The sequence below is a fragment of the Aspergillus novofumigatus genome, assembly GCF_002847465.1.
Source record: "Aspergillus novofumigatus IBT 16806 chromosome Unknown P174scaffold_2, whole genome shotgun sequence".
Classification (NCBI taxonomy): Eukaryota; Fungi; Ascomycota; class Eurotiomycetes; order Eurotiales; family Aspergillaceae; genus Aspergillus; species Aspergillus novofumigatus.
This window is the reverse complement of record NW_020194275.1, coordinates 4,119,488-4,139,407: the sequence shown is the minus strand read 5'-3', so window position 1 is coordinate 4,139,407 and position 19,920 is coordinate 4,119,488. Positions and strand designations below refer to the sequence as shown.

Below are 19,920 nucleotides of genomic sequence, written 5' to 3'. Positions count from 1 at the left end.
CAATGGCGCACAATCAATCACTCCAACTGTCTCGAGTCGTCATCTCTCAGGGTGGTATAGGTTTAACTCAGAAATTCAACAATCGCCTTCAGCGAGTCTTCAACAGTACATCACGAAATTTGCATTCTTTCGTGGCCATTGAATAGTTCCATTGATGCACTGGCGAGCCATTGCTAGGACATGATGTGTACGATCATTGCGGGTCTTACTTCGTATTCGTATTAAGCAGAAACAAACAGGTTATGAGGACGACTACGAGTACGGCATTGGCTCGCAGGCTGTCGAAGATATATACATAGGTAAAATGTGACTGCATGCCATCCTCACTCCTTCGCTTTCAGGATTCAATGGCACAGCATACAGTTGTCCCTACATGTCTTCTCCCGTCTCCGCATGATTTCTAATATTTGCCTTGCTGAACCTCGAATCGCCAGTTTAGCAAAATGCTGCTACAACAACTGGCCGTCATGATTGTCACCGGTGGGCATGACATGGAGAGGCATTACGATGCTTTTCCTGCGTACGTGACCATGTTTTATTTGGCTAACTGTTCAGTCTGCTCTCGCCACCATATACAACACAATGTCTACCCACGCCCTGTCCGAAACTAGCTTGGTCGCTGGTGGGTAGTGGCTAGCCGCCTTCCATATAGCTTCTTCATCCCCTGGAGCACAGCGACCCTAAGAACGAGGGACCTGCATGATAAATATGGTCATTTTGTTCGTATCAGCCCTGATTGACACGTGTGTGAAGGATGACGAAAACAGAGGTAGAATTAACGGCGATAACGCTCATCATCACCAGAAAGGAAGTTGGTATTATGGACACCCGACTGGATCTAGCCTACTCTTAACTTCTACTCACGACAATGCTTTCCGGCACAGCTTACCTCCTTTGCACCAACCCTCGAGTGTTAAGGGAGCTTACTGAGAGGGTCCGCGGCGATTTCACGCAGAATCGGACCTTAAACTTGGTTAACTTGCAACAGCGTCAGTTTCTTAACGCCGTGCTTTTGGAGTGTCTGCGCCTCTGCCTCCAGCCCCAGACTGTCTTTGCCGGAGAACCACAGTATCGGAGACCTTATCATGGGGAAGTTCATTCCCTCTCAGGCCTGTGTGACGATGAATCTAAGGGCCGCCAATTGCTCTACGCTGAATTTTCACCGCCCGAACGGAATGATTCCGGAAAGGTGGGTGAAACCTTGTCCAGCGGAGTTTCAGACCAGCGACAGAGATATCATGAAGCCGTTTAGTTTGGGCCATAGGGATTGCTGGAGAAAGAAGCAGCTCCTCTCTTCAGTACCTCTACCCCATTTCCCCCCTCTATGGCGTCTTCTGGGAAGAAGCGAAAAGGGAAGAAGGGCGAGCCTTCGAAAGTCCAATGACGGCTGTTGGTGATTCCTGCTAACTGGCAGTTGGAGACCTGTCTGGGCAGAAAAATGCGGATGACCTTGGAGTACATGCTATAGCAATTGGATCTAGAGCTCCGTCTAGTCAGCAAATGTTGGATAGACCGGCAAAAAGTGTTCAAGCTATGGCAGAAACGAGCGCCGATGGCAAAGATATCGCCAGGGTCACTGGAAAATTGCACAGCATACTGGTTCAGTGTCTGGGAATCCAACCTCTCGGGGTATTTCTTTGCGACAACTACAATCCCTACCAAGCTAAAAGTAACATTGCAGTGCTGCTGTTCCTACGGCCTACCGGGATCGCTGGTTGTCTCCTTGTCTGTTGCTCTATATACTGGCCACGAATCGGGCGAAAACCTGATCTGTTCCCACCAAACAAGACCATTTCCCCTGGCGTCGACGACGTCTATAGTGTGTCTGGACTTCAATCGTTCTTTTCTTTCTATATTGACCTGAGGGACTTCACCTATTCTGAGCAGTAGATTGCTCATCCGAAGCGGGCGCGTTGGTGAACTGTCTGGTGAGCTGGGTTCTGAACATGGAAGTTCGGCCCAAGCGCTGGAGAAAACGAATGTTTAAGAATCCCAGGTACGCATTGGCCACGAAAGCGCCGATTAGTGTGATTTGAAGGGCTTTATCCCGCTCGTAATCTTGAAATAAGAACATATTCTATATACCGCTGAGAACAAAAGTATCTAGTCTGATACTATTTAATCGAACACAGATTGAAGGGCGGAAGGTAGGACAGTTTAAAATAACACAACCAATAAGGAAAAATAGAGATCCAGTTGCGAGAATCAGCTAATTCGTTGATGGTAAATCGTAAATGTTTAGGCAGCGGAAGAATCCTGCTCGAGGCTTTTACTCCTGCTCGGTATCAGACTGCTGGGATGGACGACATTGAACAGGATCATGGCCGCTAGCATAAGAACTCCATCAAATACATAGAGGAACGCCTCATGCCGCAGCAGATAGCCGTTGTTACCCATTGCATATTCAATGAGCCGAAACATTGACCGAATCATGATGAGCAAGTTGACTGCATAGAGGATCCACAGGTGTTTACGCCAGGAGCTGCTCAGATTTATTGATTTCTCTGTCTGACGCTTGACCACACGACGGTGGAAGATCGCACAGGTGACAATAAAGAGGCTGAAGAAAAGAATCTGTATGGCAAGGCCAGCAATAACAATCTTTTCACCGTTTTGCACGGCTGAGAGAGAACCACTGGCCATAACACCGCCACCTGTTTGTCTGCTGTTAGGTCCTTTGCTTCTTTCAACCAAAAGAGGTGGGATGTATGCTCACCGGCAGCCTGGACGGTGAAAGATAGAACATCGCCACACACAAAGAACTTTGTGAGCCACTTTTTCTTGAATATGCAAAGGTGCTCAGCATCTAGTAGCACCACAATCCGTCCGAGCATCATATAGACTGAAGCTGCGAATAGCGCTGGAGCCAACAAGAGCAAGAGGGTTTGTTGGATATAGGGCCCCATCGACCAGTTGGGACTTTCCCGACTGGACAGAGCACGGCCAAGATACCCAACCCATTCGACTGCACTTTTCGTTAGAATCCGCAACGATCCATGTTCGTGGTCGACTCTGTTAGCACTCACAGAAGCCCCCGATCACAAAAGGAATGAAAAACCAAGTCCGGCGACGAAGCAGCTGATATAGATGGACAAAGGTAGTGATAAGAAACAGGACAGTGAAGAGGATGGCGGCTGCCTCGGACGGATAGTATCGATAGTATGCCCACACGGCGGTTTTGTAGCTGGCATCTGCTGCCGTCGTCGGTTCGCGAGCCCAGAGAGACATTACGAAATGGACGCCGAGAATGGGCAATCGACCTGCTTGTTAGGAGTACTGGGAAATACTTGAAAGCTCAAAGATACATCCTGAAAATGAAAAGAAGACCGACAGGGCATCCTTATTTAGCTATTTAATCATCGCGCTTGAAAAATTCGACTGCTTCAGAATCATGGGAGCCTTAAGACTAGGGCCCACTCGTATACGTATAAGAAGGATCTCTAAGTATATAGCGGAACAAGCCGAATAGGGTTTGCTCCTTTCCCACTTCTGCTGCGCCATGGAAACGTTAAGTCGTATATTCGTATATTCGTATACGTATACAATACAGTTTGGTGGCGGAAGCGGGAACCAACACCATAGCCTCTCTGGTCCCACACGCTTGGCAAGCGACTATATCCAACCCCCTGGTGCCTGCCGGGAAAAACTTTCGCAAACGGACCAAATCTGCTCGGACACAGGCACTCAACCACTGGCTAGTGGCAAGCGGGCACCGGCGAAGAAGCCATGGCAAATGGACTCCAATGTAGGTATTGTATAACCGAACACCAACTTCCAGTGCTGCTTGGCAGGTTTGTGTGACGCAGTCCCCTCCAGTAGAAGCCCACAAAGGTACGAAACCCATATAAGGGAGTTGTGCTGCGACTCGTCCTGGGACGGTGTCTTGCAGAATTAAAGGATGTACCGTTTGCTCCCAGAAACAGATTATACCCTCAGCTGGCCTAGCTACACCTTATCCGGCCCGGCGCTGGTATGAATCGGACATTCATCCTGCAGTCTTTATTCTGCGTTGCGAGAGAGTGACCATAGTGAATGCCATTAGGCTTCATTTTGGAATCTCTGTGCGTTTGTGCAGACGAACCCAGTACAAGTTGCTACGGAGAAGCAATGTTGGCATTGTTGTTGCGATAGGCTAAGATGGGCCACTGAATCGACCCAGTATACCTAGGCCTGAAACCACTACTGCGTCCACATTGTTTCTCGGCGGTCTCTAATCTTTACTAGTGCGGATCTCACCGATTACCGTTCTTGTTCGCCATCCAAAGCCCATTTTCAGCCATATAAATATCTAAAGGGAAGCGTAATATTTCTGGTGAAGTGGCAGAATCTTCCTCTGTCAGTCTTTCGAGGAACCTACCGCTTCCTTCTCTTCAACCCATTCTCTGTTTCATTTGTCCATTCTTATTCCTTTTGAGCCTGTTGTTATTGTTGGAATCCATACCCTTACACATGAAAATGCCGGATTCGACGGATTCTAATGAGACCGTCTTTGCCTTCTATCGCTACGACCCTAGCATGAGCGGTGCCGTGCTTTTCACCCTCCTTTTTATAGGCACGACTGGGTATCATGCTTTGCAAATGTTTAAGACTCGCACGTGGTTTTTCGTTCCTTTTGTCATTGGTGGCATATGTGGGTGCATATTCTGCAATCCTTTGGCCCGGAACACTGCTAATCCTAATCTGCCCAGTCGAAATTATTGGATACATCGGACGTGCCATGTCCAGCAAACAGACCCCAGATTGGACCCTTGGACCATACATCGTGCAGACGCTCTTTCTTTTGCTGGCTCCGTCCCTCCTAGCGGCCTCGGTCTATATGCTTCTTGGTCGCATTATCCTGTTGTTGCAAGCCGAATCTCACGCCTTATTGGGGAGGAAATGGTTGACTAAGATTTTTGTAACGGGCGATGTGCTCTCATTCGTACTGCAAGGGGCTGGTAAGCATCTCATAGCAAAAAATTCAGAGTATGCGATGGCAAGTTAATATGATCTAGGTGGGGGCATTCAGAGCAGTGGAAATTTAGAGAGCATGAAGAACGGCGAGCACATCATCGTCGTCGGCCTCTTCGTTCAAATCTTTTTCTTTGGTTTTTTCATCATCACAGCAAGTCATTTTTACTGGAAGATCAAGAAATATCCGATCCCACGCTCTTGTACCCCCGAAATTCCCTGGAGGAAACACCTACATGTTCTTTATTTGGCGAGCTTCTTGATCATGATTCGCTCTGTTTTCCGACTGGCCGAATACCTTCAAGGAAATAACGGTTATCTCCTACACCACGAGATCTACTTATATATTTTTGATGCCGTGCTGATGTTCATCACGATGGTCACCTTCAATGTTGTGCACCCTTGCGAGGTTGGGCGACTACTGAGAGGTACCTTTGATTATGAATTGACTCACACGCCAGCGGCAGGTGTTAATAAGCCATACAAAAGGTCCGTGGTAGGGTGAATGGCGTATATCACGTTCCTGCTCGTCTGCTTCGCACACGAATCGACTAATTGAACCTGGCTTCCATAGACTGCTGCACTAGATTCCGCTTGCATACTTGTTTTGTTTTCCTTTTCGCACTTTTCTTGCTTTCCTTGCCCTTCCTTCTTGGTTTGCACCAAGATGTATATAATTTCTCAAGTCATCCTTCCATCTCGATTGAGTTCCCTCGGATTTGAGGGACATATTTATGTCAAACTTATTCAGTGTTGACTTAGATAGGCATACTATACGTGGGGCCCGCCATGCAGCTTAAGTCCAACATCAGATGGCCTCAGAGTCGGCTGATATTCTTAATTTGATCTGAGACAGGAGCTCGCAAGTTTATTATTACATATGCCACAACCAGAATAACCCAGATAACCATTAGATGCATGTAAATACACACTATCGTAATCTTGCCTTTCAGAGACCGTTGTGGATATCCTTTTATGGACAGTCCCTCTCTGTAGAATCCAGCTCGCGGAAACGTTATCCCTATGATGTATATGGTATATACTCTAAATATCTTTGAAAATGTGTGAATGTCTGCTCTAGAGTAAATACCTAACTAGAGAAAGAAGGGGCTTGTAAAGGACAGTCATAAAAGGGGAAGAACAAGTTCAGGAGAAATTTGATCTCGGGAAAGTAACTTCATACCATTCCACAGCTTATCTTTGCGACTAATTTGCTCTCCCACAGCATCAATGGACTCTACACTTCTCCACTCCACTAAATGTATATACGAAAACGAGTGGGTCTGAATTCTGCAGATCTTGGGGCCACTACGTAGTACCACTGCCGTTGGTGGGCTTGGCGAAACTAGCACAGCCTAACGTTCTATCTTCTTTCCTTTTCCGTGTAGAGAAGAATAGACTTCACAGTATTGGGTCAGTCCGATAATTTTCCATAGCAACAGCATTGTCTTCCTGGAAAACTATCGCACAGAAGACATGGGGAGTTGTGCCAGCGATTTACACTTATCAGTTGTGAGGTAAGATCGTATTAGCATGTCACTCTGGCAAGAGGACATGCTCAATGTTCTTGATAATTGACATCTGGTGTCAAGCCAGAACGAACTGGTTCCTTCAATTGCGTACGTGTAGCTTCCGGACCGTAGGTTTTGTCCATTCTACTTCTATTTTGAGTAACGGCTTACGGCTCTTGGGATGGGTTCGAGACAGTGTGGAAAGTTGATATGGGCCTAGCGAGTGGATAATCAAGAGGATGATTTATTCATACTATACAATAGAATGGTTGGGGGATCAGAGGATCAGACTCCCTGAGGCTGTTGAGAGCCTTTGGAACATGGAAAATGTCGAGCATTCGGGATTGTTGAATCTTCTGCCGACGCCCCAGTATGGCCGCTCTCGAGATCGGCGCTCTCTATACAAATCCAGCCGATCCTTTTGAAGCCATCTTTGATTGCTAGAACATGTTTGAGCCTTTTAGGGCTTATTGTCGAAGCTTGTTAGGGCAGTGTGGGTAGCGTAGAACGCACCCTTAGGGTTGTAGTACTCGTCGAACATCAATGGCTTCGCGCCCTCTATCCAGGTGTAAGCGTGTTTATCCGTAAAGCCCCAGAAACTGATATCGGTGATTCCAGCATCAAGAGCCTCGCTGATAACGGCACTGTAGATATCGGTGTGGAGCGTGGTGTTAAGCGTGTGGACATCCATTTCAGCGATGGACACTTCCAGTCCGAGAGCCTTGTAGGAGTGGACCATTTCAGCAATCACTCCCGGAATGGGGGCAACCTCGGTAATGTGCATCTGTAGAGCGACACCGTCGATGGGGACGCCTTTTGCCACGAGCCCGGAGACTAGATCATAGAGCTCTTGACGCTTGCCGGGAAGCGATTCGACGAGATTCTCGTTGATAAACAGTTTGGCGCTTGGGCACGCTCTCCGGGCAATACGGAACGCTTCTCCGATATAATCAGGGCCGAGCACGTTGTAGAAGTCATTGGTCTGTAGGCCGCTGCCATTTGTCTTGAGCGCTTCGGTGACAACGTCCCACCGATCAACCTTGCCGGCGTATCGGTGCATGATCGCCTTGAAATGATCGACCATGGCGACACGAAACAGCTTGGGGTCGGTGATGTTGAGCAGGTAGTCGGGGTTGCAGCAGCTCGAGATGAGTCCATGTCCCTTGACCACCATGTCATTGTCTTCCGCAAAGCCAACGAGGCGGTCGATCGTGTCCCAATTGTAATGCCCTGGGGTCGGGTGGATGAATGACCACTTCATCTCATTCTCGGGAGAGAGACTCTCGAACTGCTCGGCAAGGACGGTTGCAAACTGAGGATCATCGAGATAGGTCGGATTGATAGCTCCGGACCCGATGAGAATACCCTTGCTTGCTGCTTCCTCTCTCAGCGGGCTAGTTCCGGTGTTGGTGAAGGCGTTTGTTCCTTCGATAGCGGCGAGAAACGCAGTGATGAGTGTTGCGGCACGAAATCCCCTCATGGTTCTGTTGTGTGACATGTTCTTCAGTTCTTTGATATTCAGCAATGAGCGACATTTAACTGCAGTCTCATCGCCAGGGTATTTATAGGTCCTAGAAGAGAACAGACGACAAGGTATCCCAACGCCGTGGATACATAGTGGATCGACGATCCCCACAAATGGCGTTGCAGCCTGCAGGGTACGTATAGGAGTGGGTATCTGTACGAAAACGACTACACCCTCTGATTCGATGAACCACAGATTTTGTTTCGTGTTGAATTGCAGCACGAAAAGCAATTATCGGTCGTGTCAATGACAACAGTTTTCTGCACAGCCACTAAATAAACAGATAAGAGCTCGCTCAGGCCCTACTAACGGATACAACAGGCTCATGCCCAGTGGACCCATCAACCTCAGCAATTATCACAGTACTCACAATAGCAACCAGAATATGAGGCCATATTAAGAAACTTCAGTGCAAACATACCCCAAGAGGCACAGGATATGGCTTCTGCCATCTAACACCAGGTATGTGCCTTCTATATGTAGACAGACACAAAGAGGTGTAGTGATTGCCACATATAATGGCGTCCACCAAGGCATGCTTGAAGGCTCTGCCCTAAGAGATGCATCAGAAAACAGAAGGGCTTAAAGGATGTGCATGAGATATTATATGTAGTAACTTTTCTAGGGCCAACAGCTTTATGCAACAAGTATCAAATTAGTGAGGGTGCAATGTCAGTGCTTATACCTTAAATACTGCTACTGTATCACCCCACTACAGCTGGTGGCGGTGGTGGTATTCATACCCTGACCCCTCGCCTTCGGTGATACGCAGAATATCCACTAAGGCTATCTCTATCTATATTTGCATATAGTGAACCATTACATCCCAACAAATTTAGAGCCTTATCTTGGCCTATGGTGGCCGAAGTGCCCGATGTTCTGTTCTGCAGCCTCTTTAGCATGTAGCTTTAAACCTCTCTGAAGCCTCTGCAACGTCTAATACAGCACCTAAGATACTACTATCCTGCGTGGCACTATTTAACCTACCTTCCTTACAGTTCATATCTGCAGAGATAATTCTTTAAAGGATGCCATAATATTGATTACTGAGAGAGATCAAGAGATTCAAGTCTGCTGATAGAAAATTAGGGAACTACCTAATCAGGCCTAGCAGTAAATACACTGGATTCAAACTTTTGTCGCGCCACTGTAGATGACCCCACTGGGCAGTATCGTCTAATAAAATGATAAGCATGCTGTCAACAGACAAGAATACAACGTTACATTCATGTTACATTCGCTTGTCTATATTGACTTTGGCTATATATCAATTAGGGATGATTCAGGAGTAGAGCAAAGTATATCCACAGAGTGAGGGGAAGACGAACTATATATAACACCTCATGGGCTTCATCTGAACATCAACCACGAGTCAGCCACAATGCGTCTAGCCTACTCTCCTATCCTTGCAGCATTTGGGACCATCCCCGGCCATGCGTTCCCTCATCAATCCGGCCAGGATGATCTCCGTTTTGGCTCCCCCGAGTCCGTAGGCCTTCTGTCCGCCCCCCTCCGCCAACTGGAAACCAACATCACCGGCTATCAACAACCAGCCAACTATGGAGCATTCACGCACAATGAGACACACCCAGTCGAGCCATCGTCTGCGGTGATCGTGGGTCATGATCGCACCATTGTCTCACTTTTCGCCAGCGGAAAGATATTGTTGTATGCCGACGCCAATGGCACCGAATTGCCTCCATCGCAGCAACTGCCTGCGCGAACAGACACCATTTATGATATGGCCAGTCTGACCAAACTATTTACCACAGTTGCAGCCCTGCGAGAGCTGGATACTGGTAGACTCTCCTTGAACAGAACAGTCGCGTCCTACATGCCATCATTCGCAGCAAATGGGAAAGAGAACATCACCATCCTGATGCTTCTGACGCATACTTCTGGCTTTGCTCCAGATCCAGAGCCTCCATTGTATAATCCTGTGTATAAGACAGTCGAAGAGAGGACTGCAGCGATACTGTATCAGTCTCTGCGCAACAATCCCGGCTCCACCTACCTCTATTCAGACCTCAACTTCATGTCTCTCGGTCTACTTCTGGAGCACATCACCCACAAAAAACTGGATGAATTGATTCGGGACTTCACCAATCCTCTCGGCATGCATGACACCTTCTTCAACCGGGGAAACATCGAAGGCCCGGCATTCCCCTTCTACCCCCGCATGGCAGCCGAGGAATTCCAGATTGAGGTCCTGGGACCAATGGAGCCGCAGCGCCCACAGCCAGTTCGCGGGGCGGTCCACGACGAGAATGCCTGGGCTCTGGATGGCGTGTCCGGACATGCAGGCCTCTTCTCAACGGTCGAGGATACGGCAATCTTTTGTCAGATGATTCTGAACAACGGCACGTACGGAGGCCATCGAGTATTGTCGCCAGAGGTCGTAGATCTCATCTTTCACAATTTCAACGCGAGATTCCCCGGCGATGAGCACGGATTGGGATTTGAGCTGAATCAGTACTACACCGCGGGACCAATGGCCAGTCTTCAGACGGCCAGCCATACCGGATTCACGGGGACCACTCTGGTGATTGACAGGCCGTCAAATACATTCTTCCTTCTTTTTGCCAACCGTGTCCACCCCAATCGTAACTGGTCTTCGAATAATATCGCCCGGGAAGCTTTGGGCTATTGGATGGCCAAGTCCATGGGACGAGATGTCTCGTTTCCGGCCATTTGATGAAAACTGACAGGGTGTATTGAGCACAAAGGATGCTCAGTACAGCAAGAACCGCATCAATAAAATGCATTTCGTATCAGATTATAACAGAGACAATCATTTGTACATTCCTGCCTTGGTCAAGTTGGCACCACCAGACACAGTGGAAGGGTCCCGGCGGATATTGGGCCGGAAAAGCGGCGGAAAAACGGATAAGCACACCCCAGCTTTAGCCAAGAAAGTTTACCTCGTCCAAGGCATGCCATTAGATGATGGGCACGCAAGCCAAGACCATCCAAAGAAAGTCAAACTTAATATAGCCATTCGAGCGAATGAACCCCGCATTTAGCATCTGCTGTCCCCAGAATTCGACCCCAGATCTTCATGCTTGGCCGGTTGGCAGGAAACCTGCGCGGAAGGTCTTGGATGCGGGGATGAGACAATGAGCTTCTGGCGTGGAGAAAAGTCCGGAAACAGGCCGTAGCTTGCTAGATATGACTCGTCCAAGCGGATATATAGTCCTTGTTGACCCCTGACCGGTTAATCATCTTGATCTTGATACGCGCCAGGATCTAGAAGGCCTCGTGAGTCCTACTGAAGCAGAAATGGCGGTCTTTGACATTGCAGACGAGAAACACTACGAGGACCATGTGGAGACGGTGACAAACATTGTCACCATCGACAACATCCAGGTCCTTGGGTTGAGTGCCGACGATACCGAGTTTTATACCAACTTTCCCGTGGACAGGAAGAAGAAGCTCCTGCGCAAGGTATGCTCTTGCTGTCTGACTCTATTGCTGCCATCTATTGACACGTACAGATCGATGTCCGATTAGTTCCGATGCTGGCTGTCCTCTACCTCATCTCCCATCTCGACCGCGCAAATATTGGAAATGCGAAGATCGAGGGACTTGTCAAGGATCTTGGATTGACCGGTATACAATGGAATATTGTTCTGAGCATCTTCTTCGTTCCATATGTGCTTCTTGGTGAGTAATCTGGGTCGATATCGCAGTACAAAGTTAACCTCCGACAGAGGTCCCCAGCAATATGCTCCTGAAGAACTTCTCGAGACCGTCCATTTACCTTGGTATCCTAATCACCTGCTGGGGGATTATCATGACCTTGACTGGAGTGGTCCAGAACTTTGCTGGCTTGATGGTGACTCGTGTTCTCCTTGGTGTATTCGAGTATGTGACACTCCTGGCCAGGTGTACAACTGCTGACTTTTCCAGGGCCGGGTTCTTTCCAGGTGCAGTCTACCTGTGCACCTTCTGGTACATGCCAAAGGACCTATCCACCCGTATCGCTGTTTTCTACTGTGCCAGTGCGCTGTCCGGAGCTTTCTCCGGCCTCTTGGCAGCCGGAATTGCACAGATGGACGGCGTGGGCGGCCAGGAAGGCTGGCGGTGGATCTTCCTGCTCGAAGGAATCGTCACTGTCATCCTCGGGGTGATGTGCTTCTTCCTTCTGATCGACTCGCCCCGACGATCTGGAAGGTGGCTTGATCCCGAGGAGATTCGGTACTTGGAACTGCAGCATTTCATCAAAGAGGGTGGCTCCTTCAAGGACGAGAGGAAGAGGGCCTCGTGGAGCGATATAAAGGCCGTGCTGTTGAACTGGAGAATGTACATGCTGGCGTACATCCTGCTCTGCCAGTCCGCCTGCTCATACGGTCAGTCCAGATCATTCTCACTGCTCCGTCCTCCCGGCTAACTCATACAGGAACCAAATTCACCCTTCCCACCATCACCAAAGCAATGGGCTTCACAAACACCAACGCCCAACTCATGACCGTTCCCCCGTACGTCGCCGGCGCCCTCTCGGCCATCTTCTTCTCCCAACTCTCCGACCGCTTCTACTGGCGCATGCCCTTCGTCGCCATCCCTCTAACTCTCGTGACCATCGCCTACTCAATCATCATCTCCTTCCACGGCCAGCTAAAAGAGAACATCGGCCCGGCCTTCTTTGCAGTCATCCTCACCTGCATGGGTATCTACCCCATCCACCCGGCGACCACTAGCTGGACAGCCAACAACCTCGCGTCCTCCAGCAGCAGAGCCATCGGTCTGGCATTCAACATCTGCATCGGGAATATCGGCGGTATCATCGGGAGCTACATGTATATCGACAGCGAGAGCCCCAAGTACTACACGGGTTTTGGTCTATCACTGGCATTCGGTGGGTCGGGACTCCTCGTGGCACTTCTGTTGGAGCTGTCGTACATCTATGGGAACAAGAAGAAGGCTAGGATGTCTGAGGCGGAGATTAGAGAGCGGTATACGGACGATCAGTTGCTGGCTATGGGTAATAAGTCACCTCTTTTCAGGTATACTTTGTAACAGTGGGTCTTGGAGGACTTCTTAGGGCTGGTCATTGTGGGAGGGAGTTTTTATCTAGTTGTTTATATGCAAATCATATTTCTTATATGAGATTGTCAAGTCATGGACTGGACTGTTCTCTCAACACTCATCAGCAGGTCTTTGAACGACAGTTGCAGCCTCCGATTTCTCTGATTTCAGCCCCGTCCTTGTTTCCACATGCTCCTTGTTCAGCCGGGTCTTGAGAATAAATAGACCCGCAACAATCCCCAAAGCAGACATGCACGTGTAGAGGATCCACATGTTCCTCAAACTCGAGGCGAAAGCCTTCTTGACAGCAAGCAGCTGAGTGGCATCCTGGATGGTCTTGATGATTTCAATATTCGCAGCCGCAGAGTCCCCGGACATCTGCTCCATCAATGTTTCTGACATTCCAGCCGCCAGCAGTGTAGATTTCATCCGGCTCATGGAGTTCTGGAATACCACGCCGCCGATGACGATGGACGCCGATGTTGCCAGGTTACGGATGAAGCCGACGGTAGCGGTTGCAGTGGCGGTTTCGTCCTGAGAGACCATTGCCTGGATCGCGATGATGGGAGGTTCAAAGAGGAATCCTGCGCCGATGCCGCTGAGGATTTGGTATCCGAGTATTTGGCCTAAGGATGAGTATGCATCCAAATGAATGTATAGTCCGTTGCCGATTGTCAACAATGTCATTCCTAGCCAGATCAGTTCGCGATAGCGGCCGGTGCGGTGGATGATGGCTCCGGTGATGATGCCAGCAAAAGCTTCGGAGAGAACCAGGGGCAGAACGAGGACACCAGAGCGCATGGGCGAGGCTTCTTTGACGGATTGCAGGTACAGGGGGACGTAGTATTCGCCAGCGATGAAAACCTAGTCTCGTAAGCTCAGCTTCACACAACAGGTGGCAATACGTACGAAGCCATGGGCGAATGCGACTGCCAGTATCGCAATGTTGGAGGTCTGGCCGAAGAGACCCATTGGCATCAGTGGGTACTTTGCCAACCGCTTCTCGCTGTAGATGAAGAGCAACGAACAGAGCGATCCGAAAACGATCAGACAAATGACCTTGGGCGAATCCCACGGGAAAGTTTCACCACCAAAGTCCAAGCCGAGGAGGAGCATCAGCGTTAGGCCGAGGATCGAGAGACTTCCGAACCAATCAATAGCCCTTACTCCATCCATCATCTTCGTCTTAGGATTGTGCACGTCGAGAAATAGCAAGAGCAGGACAAAGGCAAGTCCGCAGACAGGGAGATTGACCCAGTAACTCCATCTCCAGGAGACATATTGGGAGAATGCGCCACCAAGAAGGGGACCGATTCCTCCCGCCAGCGCCCACATGAACTCCATCAATCCGAGATAAAGGCTCCGGTGTCTGCCGAGTCAGAAATAGGTCCATGGCTGAAAATGTGTGTACATACCTGACACTGAACAAATCCGAGATGACAATAGTGACCAATTGAAGCAGGCCACCGCCGGCAACACCTTGGAGTGCGCGTCCTGCGATTAACATGGGCATATCCACTGCCGTAGCACAGATGATCGAACTACCAAAGAACCAAGCCACGGCCAAGAGCAAGATGGGCTTGCGTCCCCAGATATCTGACAGCTTGGCCCAGATGCAAGCACCAGCGGCATTAGCCAAAAGGTAAGCACCACCAATCCAGGTATATCCCGCCGCCGAGTGCAGCTTAGCTGCAATAGTTGGGATCGCCGTGGCCATGATCGTCTGGTCGAGAGCAGCGACAAACATCGACAGCTAGACTTCAGTTAGCTTGATGTAAGTCGAATTGTACGCCTTGTCCTCACCGAAAGAGCCACCATGATGGCGAAGACCTTGAGCTTGCTACGGTGCGGCATTGCCGTAGAGTCCATCATCTCCATCGTCTCCATATTGCCCTCACCTTGACTCTTATGTTGGACAGTCGTATGTTGACCAGTGTCCAGGTCGCCGTGTTTGTCGATATGTAGATCGCCTGGCACGCGAGAGTCTGAGTCAAAGACCTGAATCTTAATGGTTTTTCTTTTAGTGAACCACTAATCCTATAGTGCTCTAGCACAATTAATGCAAGTACTGATACGATAAACCAGTCAATATCATTTGTTGGCTACCGGCTATGGTGGAGATATTACCCCACTTGATGCAGGAAAAAAAAAAAAAAAAAAAAAAAAAAAAAAGAGCGAAGGCGAAGACGCCAATTTTTGTATTGGTCCACGGCCATCTCCGATACCACATAAACGAATAGCTCAACTTCCACCGAGCATGACCATACCAGCAAGATTGATGCTCTGCACCATCGACAACATCCCGGAAATCACTGCTTCGTCCTTGACCAGTTGATTGAGACCAGCGTCTACTTCAAATGTGCCCACTTGCTCATTGGAAAAAGCCTTGTTCCGGAAGCGAGCCAGCAGCTTCCTATCTGACTCATTCACTGCCTCGTTTATGAGTCGAAAGTCCCCCAGGCTACCCGTCTGGTCGGCTTCCCATGTCAGAATGGGAGATGATAAGGAGCCCATGGTATTTGCGGCAGACATTGCTGGCGACGTGAATGAGTAGCTGGTGGAAAGGATGCTTTTCCTGTTGAGCAAGACATCCCGGTGCTCGCGGATCTGAAGTTGGACGTTGAGGCTTGTCATCCTGAACTTTGCCGTGTAGACCCGGCGTTGGAAGTAGGCGCTCTCATCTTGAGGGAACGCTTGGTCGGTATCGTCGGGGCTGGACTCAGGCGAATCATTTCCATCTGCGGCACTTGACGGCAAACCTTGACGTGGTACAGGGGGGTACGCGAGGCTGCGTCTACTAGGGATAGATATTTGCCGTCGGTATAAGTGATGGTGATTGTTTGAAATGCCATTATGGATGGGTAAACAGAACAGGAATATTATGGTCAAGAATTGAATCCTGAATTCGTTTCGCAACTTGAAGGTGATCAATGAGCATACATATCTGTCTCATTGGCCCTTTAATCTTAGGCAGCACAGTTTCTCCGAGTCATGAAATGAGATCATATAAACCGTTCTCTAACTATCTGTAGTTAATACCTAAGCAAGGATATCACGGCACGCCATAAGCCATTGGCTAGGAAGAAGAGCTGCGGCCATGTGATGGTCATAGCCACCTTCGATCCCTGCGAAACGGGGTCCATGCTTATTAGAATCCCGGCAAGATAGTCTCTAAGTAGCGGGGTTGAGGTGGAGTAAGATTAAAGATGTTTTTATAATAGTTACCAAAGCCTAATTGTGCTTGTACTCTAAGGAGCCCTCTTGGACAATAATGGGTATACCCCAACATGGCCTTGCTATGCAATAAACCGTCTACGTCAGTGATCAATGTGTATCGCCAATCCTATTCATTTTGTATGGACAACCTGGGCACATTATCCATACTCAGCCTCCTAACATGTTAATACCTTGCCCTGCCACCTGTAACCCTTCGTGGGTTTTTATGCTCCTGCAGTGTATTCAGGCACAAACTACTGGAAGTGGCATCTCCGAGACAAGAGAAGGTTTGGAATATCTACTAAGACGCCTGTTGACAGCAGGAGGTCCTATCGAACGGGGGGCAAAGGTTGCGAGCTAAGGGTTGTCCAGCTTGCGACATTCTGGCCTCTGTAACCTCGCCACTTGCCTATAATGTACACTGTGGTCCGGTTGTAAAGGCTTACCTTTCTCATTCGAGTAAAGATTTATTGGAATCTCTGACAGTCTCTGAATGCAAGAGGTACCTTCTCCGTGCTGATCTGTATCGAAATCTAGATGTCGTACAGCAGTTCTACCTTTATTGCCCCGACCTGGGACCGGTAACATCATGGATTCGAATCAAAAGTTATCGGCAATTATTGACTGGGGGTCTGCTTGATTCTACGTTCGGTTCTGGATCTCAACAAGGCCTTCCCTTCTCCGGCACTCAGTTTTATCTTCCAATTCCTGGCGTCGAGGATACCGAATGGCGGAGGCGACTAAGAGTGCAACTGGAAGAACATGGCTATCCCCGTTTCGCAGGGTGGTTGGTATATGCAATGGAGAAAAGAAGACAAAGTCGAGGGTGTAAGAATCAGCTTGCTATGGCAATACGTGGAGGACCCTGGGAACAGCAAATCTAAGCTTAAATATAGTTAGTGATTGGGCGCTGCGAGGAGATGGATTTGTCTATGTGAGAATACCAACATAACTGACCACATCAGCAATTGGAGTTTGTCCAAGGCAAGGGTTTAGACATCCCCTCGTGGACGAAAGTGTTTGGCTAGCTTCTTATACTTGCCGCACTCCAGGAGATATACGGCAGTAGCATATCTAGTGCTTTGCCAACAATACGGCCAGGAATTGGCTGTAAATAGCATCTCATTACTATTGGAGTTTCCGTCTGAGGACCTTGCTGCCAATGAGACTTGGGGATACTACAGGAGACAGAGGCGACGAAAACAACTGGGTAAATATATAGTTTTACAATCTCCAAAGTAAAACTCTTGGCTTGCACTATTCCGTACGCTCCGTACTTGGGGTCTAATATGTAGTGATATATAGTGTTGGTGAGAAGAGGTATCGTATTCGTACAAGGAATGGTCGCCTATATTTCCCGGGGTTGTCTCATCATGAATCGACGTGTGAACACTTTTCCTTCATGTTTACTTCATGTAGATTGTTAACTGAGACATCCATACGCGATGGACGAATCAGGAAACTATTAAGGATCGTCTTGGCTGAAGTGAAACATAGGCCGCACCGAGTTCGGCATCTTTCCGATCCTCTTCAGTAATGCCTGGAACAAAGCAATTAAGCTCCTGTTATGGAACCGTTTTGCGTCTAGACTTTTAGTTCAGGATCATCCCCTTAATCAATATGGCGAGATGAGCTTGTTCCAGGGGGTTTATATATCCCTGTCAACTTCCCCCCCAATCCTCCCCGAAAGTGGACAGTCAACAAGCAAACACCAACCAAGCAACCATGCGTCGGTTTTTCGTTCTTTCTTTGCTTTCTGTGGCGCTGGACGTCGCGGCCGGTTTGACTGCGTCAAATCTCGAAAAGCATGTTGATGTGCTGGCACTCAACTTCAACTTCAACCCCGTCAAGGCTGCCTACTGGACTAACTACCCTCACCACCGTCGGACTCCTTTCGCTGTCTCGCCCGATGGGAAGACCGCCTATCTCGCCTATCTGGATTCCAGTGAGACTGACGTGCATGTCCAGCAGCTGGATCCCTCCACCTTTCAGGCTACAGGAACTACGGTTACTGTGGCCGGGGGGAAGGAAGGTATGTAGTGTGACTGATGTTTCTTATGACTTCTTATTGACCAAAGACCGAATGTAGCCGGTGGACTGATCGCTCATAATGACGGCTTTGCCCTGTTGACCAACGAGGCCATGCCTTCCGGAACGAGCAATGCGCCCCCGTCCGACACCCCTGTTCCAGTCCTCTACCGCTACACCAACGGCAAGCAGACATGGAAGACCTGGCTTGGTGGCCCCGGAGTGCACGAGGCCGACGGCCTATCGGCTTCTCCCGACCTCAACGGCGATCTAGCCTACTCCGAAAGCGCAAAGATGTACGGCGCCTATTTCGTCGTCACGGACTACGCCGGCTCGGCACAGGGCCATTTCGGCGACAGCATCCAGTACGTGTCGGACAGCGGAACCCTCGTCACGATTCCCGGTGCCAGCAGCTCCTGGGGCTGCAGCCACAACACCGGCATCGCGTTTGAGGCAGCGGACGAGCCCCCTTTGCCAGCATCTGCTCCGAGGACCAGGGCGCCATCTGGCTCAACACCAAGACGCAAGGAATGTCCAACACCGGGGTCAAGATCTCCAATGAGAACACTACCAACGGAGGCTCGGGTGAGCCCATGGGCGGTATGTCCGGCAGCTACAGTGCTCTGGCCCGGTTCGCCGACTCCGCCCGCTACATCTTCGCCTGGGTGTCCCGGGGCGCCATGGACGTGACGGAGAACAGCTGGATGGGTGCCGGATACACCCACGTGAATAACCGGACGAACGGCCGCAACGTCGCCATTGCCCTTTTCACCGACAAGTACACCAAGGTCGGCGCTCAGGCTACGTCCCAGGTGGGTGCCGAGGATGGCGACAGCCAGGTTACCTGGATCACCAGCGGCTCGAACGACTGCTCGAACGCGCACGCGGCTACCTTTGGCGCTGATTCGGCGCTGATCACCTGGGAGGAGATCTCAAATCCTACCTGTGACTACATCGCCATGGGCTGCCGTGGGCAATTTGCGGGCTCATTCTTCCAGCAGGTCGACTCGAGTGGAAAGAAGGTTGGCGAGGCTCTCACCAGCACCGATACCTATGTGGCGGGTGACATGGTGACCATGGCCGACGGTCGTGTCTGCTGGCCCTATGTCAGCATGACCTGGGATCTGTCCCAGCCCGTCGGCTACTCATCATCCACCACTAAGAAGATGAGCTTTGCTTGTATCTCACTTGGCGGGGCATCCTCCTCGTCCAATTCTTCTTCTTCTGCGGCATCCTCTGCATCTTCTGCCTCTTCCGCTTCTGATGTTGTTACTCCTAAAGAAGAGGATTCCTCTTCTGCTCCTGCCACTGCTACCCCTGAAGCAGGAGCTTCCTCTGAACCAGCTGCTGCTCCCACTGGTGCCTCTTCGGCTTCTTCTGACTCCACCGTTAACACGGATACCAATTACGCCAGCGAACCCGCTGCTCAGGATGCAGCCGTGTCGGCAAACGCTGATACGGAGCCAGCTGCTGAAACCCCGGCCCCAGCACCTACCGCTTCATCCGGCAGCAAAGGGTCTCACGGACATGGACACCTCAAGCACAAGCACCCCGCTTCTTGCCGGGCGAAATAAGCACAGTTGTTACTGTACGACAGAGGAACAGTCGACTCACTGGGAATAGATAGGTCAGGTCGTTTACCATCTACAACCGCAATGGAGAATT

The 19,920-nt window shown here is 49.7% G+C and overlaps 9 protein-coding genes across 9 annotated transcripts; 6 read left to right on the top strand and 3 right to left on the bottom strand.

The window, feature by feature from the left end:
• Positions 1-739: 739 nt before the first annotated feature.
• Positions 740-1,376, top strand: P174DRAFT_117179 (uncharacterized protein). Its single transcript, XM_024821053.1, has one exon. The coding sequence runs from the start codon at positions 869-871 to the stop codon at positions 1,250-1,252; it is 384 nt and encodes a 127-aa protein (XP_024686367.1). The 5' UTR covers positions 740-868; the 3' UTR covers positions 1,253-1,376.
• On the top strand, positions 1,377-2,067 carry P174DRAFT_117185 (uncharacterized protein). Its single transcript, XM_024821054.1, has one exon. It carries the CDS (start codon positions 1,501-1,503, stop codon positions 1,888-1,890), a length of 390 nt encoding a protein of 129 aa, XP_024686366.1. The 5' UTR covers positions 1,377-1,500; the 3' UTR covers positions 1,891-2,067.
• Positions 2,068-2,085: 18 nt separating this feature from the next.
• On the bottom strand, positions 2,086-3,336 carry P174DRAFT_385771 (RTA1 domain-containing protein). Its single transcript, XM_024823275.1, has 3 exons — positions 3,027-3,336; positions 2,717-2,965; positions 2,086-2,654 (listed from the first exon to the last, which is right to left on the bottom strand). The coding sequence occupies exons 1-3, from the start codon at positions 3,226-3,228 to the stop codon at positions 2,239-2,241; spliced, it is 867 nt and encodes a 288-aa protein (XP_024686365.1). The 5' UTR covers positions 3,229-3,336; the 3' UTR covers positions 2,086-2,238.
• Positions 3,337-4,147: 811 nt separating this feature from the next.
• On the top strand, positions 4,148-5,494 carry P174DRAFT_117143 (RTA1 domain-containing protein). Its single transcript, XM_024821052.1, has 3 exons — positions 4,148-4,630; positions 4,689-4,937; positions 4,995-5,494. Exons 1-3 carry the CDS (start codon positions 4,450-4,452, stop codon positions 5,453-5,455), a joined length of 891 nt encoding a protein of 296 aa, XP_024686364.1. The 5' UTR covers positions 4,148-4,449; the 3' UTR covers positions 5,456-5,494.
• A 1,427-nt stretch (positions 5,495-6,921) lies between these two features.
• On the bottom strand, positions 6,922-7,959 carry P174DRAFT_364524 (endo-1,4-beta-xylanase; the record flags this gene model as incomplete). Its single annotated transcript, XM_024821995.1, has 1 exon — positions 6,922-7,959. The coding sequence occupies one exon, from the start codon at positions 7,957-7,959 to the stop codon at positions 6,922-6,924; it is 1,038 nt and encodes a 345-aa protein (XP_024686363.1).
• Positions 7,960-9,362: 1,403 nt separating this feature from the next.
• P174DRAFT_439496 (serine hydrolase domain-containing protein) lies at positions 9,363-10,852 on the top strand. Its single transcript, XM_024826817.1, has one exon. It carries the CDS (start codon positions 9,368-9,370, stop codon positions 10,679-10,681), a length of 1,314 nt encoding a protein of 437 aa, XP_024686362.1. The 5' UTR covers positions 9,363-9,367; the 3' UTR covers positions 10,682-10,852.
• A 413-nt stretch (positions 10,853-11,265) lies between these two features.
• P174DRAFT_510691 (putative MFS transporter) lies at positions 11,266-13,017 on the top strand (the record flags this gene model as incomplete). Its single annotated transcript, XM_024831706.1, has 5 exons — positions 11,266-11,430; positions 11,481-11,649; positions 11,697-11,850; positions 11,896-12,335; positions 12,386-13,017. The coding sequence occupies 5 exons, from the start codon at positions 11,266-11,268 to the stop codon at positions 13,000-13,002; spliced, it is 1,545 nt and encodes a 514-aa protein (XP_024686361.1). The 3' UTR covers positions 13,003-13,017.
• A 41-nt stretch (positions 13,018-13,058) lies between these two features.
• Positions 13,059-15,915, bottom strand: P174DRAFT_510689 (MDR family MFS transporter). The gene is made up of 6 exons (XM_024831705.1): positions 15,731-15,915; positions 15,279-15,704; positions 14,815-14,996; positions 14,427-14,764; positions 13,921-14,380; positions 13,059-13,875 (listed from the first exon to the last, which is right to left on the bottom strand). Exons 1-6 carry the CDS (start codon positions 15,861-15,863, stop codon positions 13,123-13,125), a joined length of 2,292 nt encoding a protein of 763 aa, XP_024686360.1. The 5' UTR covers positions 15,864-15,915; the 3' UTR covers positions 13,059-13,122.
• Positions 15,916-17,937: 2,022 nt separating this feature from the next.
• On the top strand, positions 17,938-19,916 carry P174DRAFT_449327 (uncharacterized protein). Its single transcript, XM_024828833.1, has 3 exons — positions 17,938-18,259; positions 18,317-18,701; positions 18,734-19,916. Exons 1-3 carry the CDS (start codon positions 17,953-17,955, stop codon positions 19,827-19,829), a joined length of 1,788 nt encoding a protein of 595 aa, XP_024686359.1. The 5' UTR covers positions 17,938-17,952; the 3' UTR covers positions 19,830-19,916.
• Positions 19,917-19,920: the final 4 nt, after the last annotated feature.

What these genes read in the sequence shown, in the direction of transcription:
- P174DRAFT_117185 (XM_024821054.1), top strand. Translation starts at nt 1,501, where the DNA reads ATGTTGGATAGACCGGCAAAAAGTGTTCAAGCTATGGCAGAAACGAGC.
- P174DRAFT_385771 (XM_024823275.1), bottom strand. Translation starts at nt 3,228, where the DNA reads ATGTCTCTCTGGGCTCGCGAACCGACGACGGCAGCAGATGCCAGCTAC. An exon ending in TTTTGTGATCGGGGGCTTCT is followed by an intron (nt 2,966 to 3,026) that starts GTGAGTGCTAAC and finishes CGAAAAGTGCAG; the next exon opens with TCGAATGGGTTGGGTATCTT. An exon ending in TTTCACCGTCCAGGCTGCCG is followed by an intron (nt 2,655 to 2,716) that starts GTGAGCATACAT and finishes GCAGACAAACAG; the next exon opens with GTGGCGGTGTTATGGCCAGT.
- P174DRAFT_117179 (XM_024821053.1), top strand. Translation starts at nt 869, where the DNA reads ATGCTTTCCGGCACAGCTTACCTCCTTTGCACCAACCCTCGAGTGTTA.
- P174DRAFT_510689 (XM_024831705.1), bottom strand. Translation starts at nt 15,863, where the DNA reads ATGGCATTTCAAACAATCACCATCACTTATACCGACGGCAAATATCTA. An exon ending in GCAGAGCATCAATCTTGCTG is followed by an intron (nt 14,997 to 15,278) that starts GTATGGTCATGC and finishes TCTTTGACTCAG; the next exon opens with ACTCTCGCGTGCCAGGCGAT. An exon ending in TCGGATTTGTTCAGTGTCAG is followed by an intron (nt 14,381 to 14,426) that starts GTATGTACACAC and finishes CTGACTCGGCAG; the next exon opens with ACACCGGAGCCTTTATCTCG.
- P174DRAFT_449327 (XM_024828833.1), top strand. Translation starts at nt 17,953, where the DNA reads ATGCGTCGGTTTTTCGTTCTTTCTTTGCTTTCTGTGGCGCTGGACGTC. An exon ending in TGTGGCCGGGGGGAAGGAAG is followed by an intron (nt 18,260 to 18,316) that starts GTATGTAGTGTG and finishes GACCGAATGTAG; the next exon opens with CCGGTGGACTGATCGCTCAT. An exon ending in AGCCACAACACCGGCATCGC is followed by an intron (nt 18,702 to 18,733) that starts GTTTGAGGCAGC and finishes CCCCTTTGCCAG; the next exon opens with CATCTGCTCCGAGGACCAGG.
- P174DRAFT_117143 (XM_024821052.1), top strand. Translation starts at nt 4,450, where the DNA reads ATGAAAATGCCGGATTCGACGGATTCTAATGAGACCGTCTTTGCCTTC. An exon ending in TTTTGTCATTGGTGGCATAT is followed by an intron (nt 4,631 to 4,688) that starts GTGGGTGCATAT and finishes TAATCTGCCCAG; the next exon opens with TCGAAATTATTGGATACATC. An exon ending in ATTCGTACTGCAAGGGGCTG is followed by an intron (nt 4,938 to 4,994) that starts GTAAGCATCTCA and finishes AATATGATCTAG; the next exon opens with GTGGGGGCATTCAGAGCAGT.
- P174DRAFT_439496 (XM_024826817.1), top strand. Translation starts at nt 9,368, where the DNA reads ATGCGTCTAGCCTACTCTCCTATCCTTGCAGCATTTGGGACCATCCCC.